General features: G+C 32.0%; 1 protein-coding gene and 1 long non-coding RNA gene across 6 annotated transcripts in view; one reads left to right on the top strand and one right to left on the bottom strand.

Moving 5' to 3' along the window:
• The window catches only part of LOC124366333 (reticulophagy regulator 3), a 69,955-nt gene that overhangs the window by 28,772 nt on the left and 29,174 nt on the right, over positions 1–12,009 (bottom strand). For all 5 annotated transcript variants that reach the window (XM_046822798.1, XM_046822801.1, XM_046822800.1 and 2 more), the window contains exon 2: positions 11,468–11,632. In XM_046822798.1, the coding sequence (XP_046678754.1) occupies positions 11,468–11,632 (165 nt within the window). The remainder of the gene's footprint in view (positions 1–11,467; positions 11,633–12,009) is intronic.
• LOC124366334 lies at positions 2,549–6,854 on the top strand. The gene is made up of 2 exons (XR_006922800.1): positions 2,549–2,708; positions 6,597–6,854. It is a non-coding gene; the product is annotated as an uncharacterized LOC124366334 (long non-coding RNA).

The raw sequence follows: 12,009 nt of genomic DNA, 5'->3' as shown, positions 1-12,009 counted from the left end.
TAATACTACAACAGAATTTATTAAATACTGTCTTATTGAAAGTTTATTCATCTTTAACTATGAAGGATTTGTTTAAATTTGGATTTTCACTGTAAATTCGCTAAAACATATACATGGTGTTCCGTGATGAGGGAAACTGAATAAATATTATGGTATGTACTGTGCGAGTGTTCAACATTACATATTTTGTAACGTGTTAAATTTTTATGTATGGACGTACAGCCATGAAAGTTTTTTAACTTTTGAAATTAATTTGCTCTGCAATCAACTTCATAATTAGTCTTATCAAACATTTTTGAATAAACTAATAATGGGTATTAAAATTTATAAAATAATCCTCTAATAAATAACAGCACTACAAAACAAAGTGGGCTATGAATATAAATAAGGTCACATGACTTTCTGTCATCAATGTAACTATTATATTTCAATGGTGATTATTACTTTTTGGAGTGCTTTCTCATTGTCATATCATAACGTCCTATCATTAAAAACGGAACATGTCATAAAAATAACACGTAATATGAATAAATAAACATAAATAAATAAATACAATTAAATGAAAATAATCAACACAACAAGAAGTTTTAGTTTTAACTCTTTTTTTCAACAACAGACTATGTATAACAAACACAGTGGGACAGCACTCCCAAAACTAACCGAATGTTGGGTTGACTACGACAAAAAGTCATGTATCAATCCAGGAGGCAAAACATGTATAAAGTGTGCTAATTCAGTACTAAGATATACCAAGATTGAATAAAACGCAGCACATCTGACATTTCTGCTACGTAAGTGGCAGAAATGCTGATTCTTTTACTACTAATAATACTCAAACCTAGATCTGTTTTATTAAGAAATCATGAGTTGGTGAACATAAATTTACTACTTTATAAGTGATTTTATTCCTATATCAATGCAAAGAGGAGAATTGATAACATACTTAAGTTCACCCTCCTGGCCTGGGGAATGGTGAAAGTTAGTAAAATAAACAGAAAGGTTTAATAACATTACAATTTTACAGCCATACACACAACAACACTAATTTTTAATACTTTGATTACTTGTTATGCTGAGCTGTTTTTTTTTTTCAGTGACAGACTGATACCAACATGAGAAAGAGAAAATTTTCTTTTCTATTTCATAATAGTGTCCATAAACTTACACTTTATCAACAACACCTGCAAACATAAATGAAATATTTTCATTTTATATCATAATTTACACTGCAATCACACACACAAAAATAACACCTGTTACCTGAAAGATCCTATGTAATACATAGGTTTGCAGTACAGGAATATAGAAAATCTATTTCATTACAAAGGGTACAATTAATATCTCAGAAAAATATCCACAAAATTAACATGTTAAATGATTACAATTTGATATAAAAAACCAATGCGCTTTTCGTACATTTGAATTTTTATGGTATCTCTTTATTATACAAGTCATATGTATATTTTTATGTACTTGGTTAGCTTGTATAGTACACCGTAGTAAGATATAACCATGGAAAAACGTAATATTTTCAATAAAAAATTTTCACCCTGGAAATTCCTAATTTGATTGCTTAAAGATAAATATTTTATATTATTTCTCAATATATTGTGATTATTTCCCAACATAGCCTTAATATAAAAAAGTTTTTTTGTAAATTTGGAAAAGGCTCATACATAATTTTGGAGGTGAGCCATGTCTGAACAGTAATTGTTTTGTTTTGGGCTTTACTTGTTGATTTTTAAAGGATGGGTCTAAGCTTATATGGCAGTAGAAATAAAAAAAAACTATACAACTTATGGCAACCTTCAATTACACATGGTTCTTACTCAGGTGTTTTCAAACTTTGTGCAATATTTTATACTTAACTGACTCCTATTTCTATAAACTCAGTCTGTAAATAAAAAAAAAATAATATATTTTCATGTTAAATGCACAGCATTACAAAACTCACTTTAAAAACATTCCAAATTAAAATATTATAGGCTGCCTCAGACTTTCAGATGAATCCAACCATTTTCACCAAATTTTCAAAATGGAAGCTATTAAAAAACCCAATAGCTCAGTGCTAAGATAAAAATAAGGATATTTTCCTTGGCAGGAATTAATTTTAAAAGAATTATTATTAAAATTCAAGAGACTTTTCAGACATTATGCTAAAATAACTACACACTGTAGCCTACTATGGTACTAAGTTTTGTTGAATATTTTATTTGATTGAAAGCAAATAATTAAATAATTTCTAATATTGTATAGTGTTTTGTTATTAGTATAATACTATTTTTGGAGGTAGATAATGTAGAATTAAATTAAAATTAAATTAAACCGGGAGCAGGGAGCAGCAGATATCGGGTGCTCATTAAAAGAAAAACAAGTATAAAAAACATTATTGTGTCCGATGTAGATAAGAAAAGTCTGCTGATAGTTCAACATCAAACTAATCCCAAGAGCCACTACTATTCAATGTGAAAAAAAGATAAACACAATCATTACTCAAAACACTCTTGTGATTACACACATTACAGCGCAGTCAACAAAAACAAGATAAGCAGACTTGGCAGTCACGTCATGTGATAAGATAACAAGTGTAGAAGGTTGCATCACAGCTGATAACAGACAGACAGGCAGCAACACAACACAAGGTTGATTCTCGCGTCAGAGAGGTCACCTCTCATCTACACTCTGTTAACATTATCTGATGAACTTCTGTAAGGCTATTTATAAGCTGAATATCAGAATTTCTGTCAAGGACTTCATTTAACAATCAGAATGTTTAAACTAGAGATTGACCGCTTAAAAATTCAAAAGTAATATGGTATTAATTGGAACAGATTTTTTTATGATTACTCTATACAAATACATGTTCCTTCACACATATTCCATACTTCTGTAATAGTTCAAATCCTGACAAAATAAGTATACCAAATTCGTAAAACCTCAAAACATTCAAACAATATCTTTAGAAAAAAGTACACCTCTATTTAGGAACTTTATTTGAGGGCCCTTTTGTACATTTTTTTTATAACATAATTGTCAAACATTAGAGAATGATAATATATTGTTATGGAACAGAATAACAATTATTTAGTGAATTTTGTACGTTGTGCTAGAAGGTGTTATATTAGAAGTTCTCCATATTATTAAAATATCTGAAATGCACAAAATTCAGAGCTTCCAAAGTAAAAACAAAACCAATAATAAACATAAAAATGTGTATTGTGTAAACTTAAAAAATCTGAATTTTAAATATTTGTTTATGGTAGGTAAGTCAATAATAAATGTAATATTTAGTTTATGATTTACGTTTCATTTTTAACACTTTTTTGATTACAAACATTGTCTGTGTTCCAAGTCTTTCAAAGAATAAGAATAAATTGAGCCTCTTATCATTGTATAGTTTTATAATTATTACATTCTAGAAGCTCTTTTCTTATTTGAAATTATTTATAAATTTAAAAACAAACACTCCAATAATATTTTTTTTTTGTGAGGCCTTTTGTGCTCAAGGAACACATCATCAGACCCACATAACTGAATAAAAGTGGTTACATAATAATATAAACAATGTTGTAGTTAAATAAAAACACATGTCATTAAAAAAATACAAGAAGATAATATTCTATCACAGGAAAGTATGCCTATATATGTATATATATACCACGAAATTACTGTAAAAATAATTAAATCTCAACTTTATTTTATATATATTGTATATATATATATAAAATAAAGTTGAGATTTAATTATTTTTACAGTAATTTCGTGGTTTTACATGTGGCATGATGTAATTATAAAACCTATTCAATATAGGCTATTGTGCAGTGAAGTGAAAGTGTTTTGGAGCTACAATTTTAGCGAAATGTAATAGATATGGTTTATTACATATATTTATAGTTTGTGTAAGTTTCTCAATTCAATAATGTCCTAAAATGTTGCTGACAGGTCAGCTGATAATTATCAGAGACTGATAATTGAGAACTTGAGACTCAGACAACTTAGGCTTTGACAGTAACAACAACTACGTTTCCCTTTATGCTTTCTGGAACCCCAAACTTAGCCAATATTTCACAAAAGTTCAAAATCAGTACTATATATATATATATATATACAGTGTCGCTAAAAAGTTTAGGGACAGGCTTAAAAAAAACACAAATTTCTGACAAAAGTTTGTTTTTAATGGAAACAAATATTTAAATTATACAAAATAGTAAAATGGACATGAATACATACAAATCAGTAATCAATAGGTCCTCCATTAGCTTTATAACATTCTTTGATCCGTTTTGGCATCGAATCAATGAGTGTCAGACAGTCTTCCTTCTTGATACTCCGCCATATCTGTGCCAACATGAACTTCAGTTCAGCTTTGTTCTTGGGTTTGTTCTTCGCTAGACGACTGGCCATGGTATTCCATAAATTTTCTATCGGATTAAGATCCAGGCTCCGTGGTGGCCACTTCAGAACCTCAACATCATGATTACTGAACCATTCTTGTGTGTGTCTTGATTTGTGGCACGGTGCATTGTCTTGTTGAAAGATGTAATTTTCACCAAGCAATTTATTGGCAGATGGTAACATGAATTCTTCTAGAGTTTGACAATATTTAATACTGTTCATTGTGCCTTCAACGAACTGAAGCTCCCCAGGACCCTCACTTGAAATGCAACCCCATATCATTACTGCTTCGCCACCGGCCTGAACTGCAGGCGCTACACATGCTGGTAGAAATTTTTCAGTATTGGTACGTCGTACCCTAACTCTGCGCCTTGGAAATAGTTCAAAACGGCTTTCATCAGAAAACAAAACACGCCGCCAAGCTTCTTTTGTCCACCCTAATCGAGCCTTGCACCAAACTTGGCGTGTCTTTTTGGCCTTGTCATTTAACAAAGGTTTGCAGATAGCGTAAAATGATTTCATACCTGCATCTCTAAGTCTGGAACTCACAGTTGCTACACTCACATTGTAACGATCATCATCTTGTTTCATGCTGCTTAGTAAATCAGGTGCACTTGCATTTCGGTCCTTTTTGCTCATCACGAGTAGCTTACGATCCTGCCGAGGCGTGGTTTTACGTGGCCTACCACTCCGCGGGGCATCAATCACGGTACCGGCTAGGTTAAAACGTCGCACTGTATTTTCAACACATGTTTTAGACACATGTAACTTGGATGCAATTGTTCGGTATGAACTACCGGTTTTATACATACCGATAACTTGCCATTTAATGTCCTTGGACACAGATGAGCGGCCCATAATCACAGCTTTAACTTTCACAAAACAGCGAAATAAACAAATCACAAAGAAGATTGCAGTACAACTGTCACAATGGCAGTGTGGAATGCGCGCGCAGGCTTGTTTCACAAAACAACCGCCAGAGGAACAATGACGTGCAGACCGCATGTCTGTAAATGAAGGCGTCTACTTGTAGAAGCGAAATTAAAACTCACATTTTTTGTTATAAAAATGTTCGAAAATAAAATTTTATTTGTACCCTGACCAGTTGAGTACAAAATTTATTTGTAACATGACATATTTTTTTAAATGATCATCATATTATAATAAAAGTACTGTGCAAGTTTCATTACAATATGGCAAGCCGTTAAGAAGTTATAAAAATAAAATATCTAAAAAACAAGGTTTTTTTTGGCAGTTCCTTAAAATACATTAATGCATGCTTCTTCCACATTTTTGGAGATAAAATATTGAAATTTTGAATAAAAACTTGAATTGATGTCCTTAAAACAGCCAACAATCAATAGCATTGAGAAATTAGTTAGTTTAGGGCCAACTGTAACATTTCTCTTTCAGACAGGTGTCCCTAAACTTTCTAGCGACACTGTATATATATATATATATATATATATATATATATATATATATATATATATCAGTCTGCGAAATATTGCTATATCAAAATTTATATTAGAAAAAAGTTTTGATTTATCCCAACCTGTTACTCTCATAACAACTTTTAAAAATTAATTAATTAACATTATTGGAAACATTTAGTGTAAGAATTATATTCTTTGTAAATAATTGTATCCATAGTAACAAATTTAGCCTTTCATGTACTATTTGTGGTTTTTACAATACATTTTTTTTTTTTCAAGAGAACTGTGGACACCATTACATGTTTTCTGAAACTAGATAAAATTAGGCATAAATTGGCTATCTCAGATTCTAATTTTTATAATATTATGACACTTTACCAAGTGCTGTCCCACTACTTAACTTTTTTACAATTTTTTATACATAATGTTTTTATACAATATCATTACAATATATCAATACAATATCAGTTATCAACATTCCCATTAACAAAACAAATGTATTACATATATAGGTTTATAGCAACAACATATATTTTTACCTTTTTAGAGTACAGATAAAAAATACTCAAAAATGGCCTACCAACTGTGGAGAAAATGAATGCCAGTTGTGGTTTACCCACTAAAGACAATCACAGTAACCTTATAAGTTTACATAGAGTCTGAACAACAGAGACTCTGACCTTGGTTATGTTAGTAGATTGCTAATCGTTTAACAACATTTAATTTAAATGTAATGTTTTATAACACATCTGTATGGCATTACAGATGAAATGAGCAGAGTCTGCACTGTACCATTAGCCTTGGCTCTCTCACGACCACTCTTACTTCAGCCTCTCCCTTTCCAAGAACATCTGGAATTCCAACTGACAACAATTTGCAATTCAGCGTCTACTAGCTCAGTACATTTCTTGTTACTTAATCCCAACAAGTTTTCACCTTGGCTCTCCTCTATAACCCTTTTACTTGCAGCTTTCTAATTCATAATTTTATGCAGTTATTATTAAATTATTTATGCCCTTTAAATTTTGGTTTCAGAAGCACATAAATTTAATTTTTTTGTAATATTCAAATGTATAACAATGATCTGTTATATGCGACTAGTTTTAGTTTTGCAACAGTATAACAGAAGTGTCATAGCTAATCCTTTCATAAAACGGCTTTTCAAGGATTCCTTAGATAACTCATGTACGTGTTAGTGCACCAACTCTCAGAGTTATCGGTGACGATAGTTGCTATTTGCTGTGGGTATCTCGCTACACAGCAACAGACTTCGTCTAGTTTCAAGTGTACAAACGACCAAATGAACATTACAATTATTTTAATATCTAATACACATTGAGAAAAATATGAACAAATAAATAGTACATGAAGAGTTATCAGGTATAAAAATAACTCACAAAACTTCCACTCGGTAGAAACTAATACATAAGTTTTTACGAGTTGCATCAATCCTCAATACCGTGTTACAATTATAACCAACATCAACAATCAATGAACTAACTTTAAGTTGAAACAACTACAATAGTTTCCAGTACAAATAATTAAAAATATGAAGTTCTGTATACGTATACAACTGAGTTGAAGTCGAAGTAAAGCCAATGCAGTGATACACGGCCGAGGCAATTTCAAGGTCAATGTGTTTATCACACCATTGTTAAGCCTCATACATATTGAAGCCATCAACAGACTGCCAATGTCTTAAACAAATTTGATGGCTCTGTTTACAACAGTGTAACTAAAATTACAAACGCTTGTTCTAGATTCATTCAATTATGAGACTATTACCCAATTAACCGAGTTTCAGGTTGTAATTATCTATACATTTACAGAGAGGTCTGTGACAAGGGCCCTAAAGTTCTCTGAATAATTCAACGCTAGACGAAACTTGCCACTAGATTTAAACTTTTATAATGTGCTCAAAGACATAGCAAGCTTACTGTAAAGTATATAGTGAAATAACTATATTATTCTTTGTGTGTTAAAATCAATAAAATTCCTCATTGTTTTCTTAACAAAGTGTAATTTATAACAGTGATACAGCAGAGAAATAACATTCTATCTATAAGATGAAATCATGGATGAACCCTAAAATGGACTTGTTACAAACACTAATTGAAATGACTCCAGATCTAGCCCTCTATTTTTTTCTGTGCTGGCAGACTCATTTTGGCTGATCTGTAAAAATTTTTCTTAAAACAGTTTTGATACGTGTTGCTTTTAATAAAAATTATACAAAATGAAATTTACAGTTTGACATGAAGAATTTGGTTATGTAATGAAAACTTTCTTGCACAATTTCAATTATTGCATTCTCTAATACCTACCAAAACACCTTTTAAGTATAACCCAATACAGCTAAAAAAATAGTACATATGCATATTTAATTAAGAAATTGTAAAACATTTTACAAAAATAAAAAATGGTAAATACCACACTGAACATTTTTCACTGGTCAATAAATAAAGTTTTAAATATTACCAAAAACATCATTATAAATCTAATATTTTTATTGAACTTTATAAAAACCATTATAAACACATAGTTATTCTTATAAATAGCAGTTGAAAATTCATGTAATAGTATTTTATTGCCGAGAACGTAAGCTTTTGATCGATATACAACACTTGTTGAATACTTTCAAGCATGAAATAAGAGGGCTATGAAGTACAGATTACGTTTTGCTCTGTAACTGCTAGGGCCAGGGCAATCGCTGCCATTTTGATATCAGGGCATTTCTCTGTTCAGTGGCTATGCAGCAGTGCTAGTGAGAGCAGCTGACACACCTTGTTATTTTACAATAAGTTTAAAATGTGTGACACAATTGAAAATCCTGTGAGTTGTGAACTGTAGTCGGTAATACTGGCACAATAACTACTAGTGATTTATCGCCAACTCTGTGAAGTTTAAAGGAACGATGTGTGGGGGTGAGTGAATCAGTTGTGTATTAGGTTTAAAAATGGCCAAACTAACATGCATGATGACGAACAAAGTGGACAGCCAAGTATTGTGACTGATGAAACTGTCTCTAAGTCGATGAGAAGATTAAAGAAGACTGCCGACTCACAATTTAAAAGAACTCTCACTTAGACTTCCTAAAATTTCAAGGAGTTTGTTACACAAAATTGTTACATAGAAATTAGGTTACCATATATTTTGAGCAAGACCAAAAATCTAAACAGAAACCCATAAAATCAGCGTATGACTGCTTCATTAACATTTTTGGATCCAAAAAATAAATGGTATCTTGTTTGAATCATTACAGAAGATGAGACTTGCAAAATTAAATTACAGTCTATGGAGTTTTAATGACGAAGTAGAACTGTGGGAGGATGTAGTGACTACCTAATTGAAGTTCAAATGATAGTTCCGGATGGTTCTAGCCGATGGCCAGTGTAGAGACACTCTGATCGGCCAAATTCTAGATGATGCTCACTAGGAGGAAATTTAATTTTCACCATCTTTAGTTCCTAAGAGTTTCTAACAGCTGTGCACATAAAATCTAGAGAATAGAAGAAACAGCACTCTCAACGTATATTAGTACATGACGTAAAGAAAACTTTATATTCAAGCATCACAAAATAAAATAATTCTGGAATAAACTTTTTACCAGGGCATGAACTTTATTAAACACATTTTCCTGGTGACTTCGGTATTAAGATCTGCAATGTTTTCATTGCATTAGCGCCCGATTCCAAACTTTGGCTCTCTAAACTTTAGGACATTTTCATAATTTTCCTCACCTATTTAGAATGCTTGTAAATCAAGAAAGACAATTTTATTACATACAATTTGATCATTGCTCTACAATGCCCACCAAACAGAACTCAGAAGCAAACTATGAGCAGATCAGCTCATTTATTTACAGCAGAACACAACAAAGAGCAGCACTATGTGTGGGAAGTAAACAAACACGCAATTGTGTTTGTCTTCTGGAATGAAAAACAAGTCTGTTTACTGGATCAGAGAACAGAATAAAACAGTTGGAAAGAAAGCTCTGTAAATGTATAATATCTATCAATCCCCCCCTAAAACTGACATCACAGACAATAGTGCACAGTGGTTAAACCTCAAAGTGCTATTGTTGTACTGTGTGATGTTTTCATTTTGTTGTATTACACAGGAGCAAGTTATTCAAGGTTTTATTTCTTCGTAAGGTAAAACTTAAAGATTTCTCTAAACAGTTATGAAACTGGAAATACTAATTTATTAGATTATAAGAAGTGTGTACAACTCAGCTGTTGACATAAAACAGCAGGGTTTCAAACATATTAACATTGTGTAAATGACATTTTTCCATATTGTTCAAACATTACATTAAAACATCAAACATTATTTGTCATGGAGTTATAGTGAACAAGATTTTTGTTATTAAAACTGTTTTATTTAATTTTGATTAAAAACCATTGGTGGAACATTTATCAGCTCAATGAAATTAAACTTGAAACGGTTTCTATGTTTAGAACTGTTATTTCATTTTGTAAAAAATTATTTATAAAAAATGTTATTTCGTTAAGAAAAATATATTAAATACATGTAATTTTCTTAACTTACATTTTACTTTTAAAATACAATTTTATCGTGTCATACATGAATAAAATATTTGCTCAAGAATGTGCTCTCATTAGGACCAAAGCGAACATAATTATTGGTCACCAAAATGTTAACTGGCTAACCAACAAACTGGATAGAGTGACACATTATTTAAATTAAGAAAACCCAGACTTATTTATTGTCACAGAACATGGTCTCAACCAGGAAAATCTGCAAAACACCAGGATAACAAACTACTCCTTAGTTGGCGGTTTCTGTAGACAACTTCATACAAAGGGAGGTGTAGCTGCATTTGCTAAGAGTGGTATTGAAAATTGTGTCAGGCTATTAAAAACAAGCAGCCCAGATTCTGAACTCATATGTAAGTCAGCATTATATGAAATTCGAAGGAAGAAAGGGCCACTTCTAGTATTAGGAGTTTAACGACCACCTAGTTCGAATCTTGATGCAGCACTGAACCAACTCTCAAGTATGATAAATGATGGCCTAACCACGGAGAAACCAATAGCGATAGTGGGAGACATAAATGTAGAAATCCTGAAAGAAAATAATGATAGTAAAAAGATCACAGAGCTGTTAGCATGCTATAACATTACCAGACATAATACAGTAAAATACATTTTTATCTTCAGCCATTTTTATTTATTTTTTTTTTTTGTTCTTAATACAAATTTGGGCCTGATTACAAAATGGTCTACATAGACTACTTTAAATGCCAGTAATTTCATCTAAGTATTAATTCAACATACACATTTTTCTCCAACCCCAAAATTGTTGGCACCATCTGAAATGGTTAATATAGGACTTCTTGTTATTACATTTAAATTACCGAGTTACAATATTTCATTTTAAAATCTAAAGAACTGAAGATTACACTGATTATTTTTATACATACTTTCTTGTACATTTTAGTTTTATTAGAAAAATTATATTATATTTTATAAAGAGAGTGACTAACCACCAACCTCTTAGTAAGTATTTGTCAAACCATAAAGTTAATATTATCATCAAGACTCAGACTACTCCAATGGCACATCAACGTATAGCCCTAGGTCTGATGGTTCCAAGGTCGGCAAGTAACTCACCTGGGATGGGCAGGAGTTGGGTCTGTCATGTCAGGGGAGGGAGGAGGTGTCCCCTCCACGCTGATCTCTGGCCACACATGACCTGTCCAGGCATCGTGGATGGACAGGGCGAGCAGTACGGAGCTGATGATACCGTAGAATCTCCACTCCAGTGACACGAAAATCCTGCAACACCACACGTCAACTATAATGCCAATATCCTCATTAATTCATTGGTGACCATCACAGATCCATAATAACTAACATAATCAGCTATGGGATAAGTCACTTATGGGATGTTAGTTGTATGGGATTCAAGTCAGATATCAAATCCCCAATTGCAGTACTCAAAGTAGGATCACAAAGCCAGGCATTGGAATTGCCGTTTCCTGAAATCCCCCCCTCCCCACAAAACACATTCAAGTCTTCTTGGCAATCATTCTGTACGGTCAGGAGAAACAGTTGGAGAGGGTGATGAGTTGGAGGACGAACTGGAAGAAGAGGACATGGGATGATTTGGATGATATACCAGACAGAAATAGTGTCAAAGACAAGAAAAAAAA

This window comes from Homalodisca vitripennis, chromosome 7 (assembly GCF_021130785.1).
Source record: "Homalodisca vitripennis isolate AUS2020 chromosome 7, UT_GWSS_2.1, whole genome shotgun sequence".
Lineage (NCBI taxonomy): Eukaryota > Metazoa > Arthropoda > Insecta > Hemiptera > Cicadellidae > Homalodisca > Homalodisca vitripennis.
This window is presented reverse-complemented; position numbering and strand designations above follow the sequence as displayed.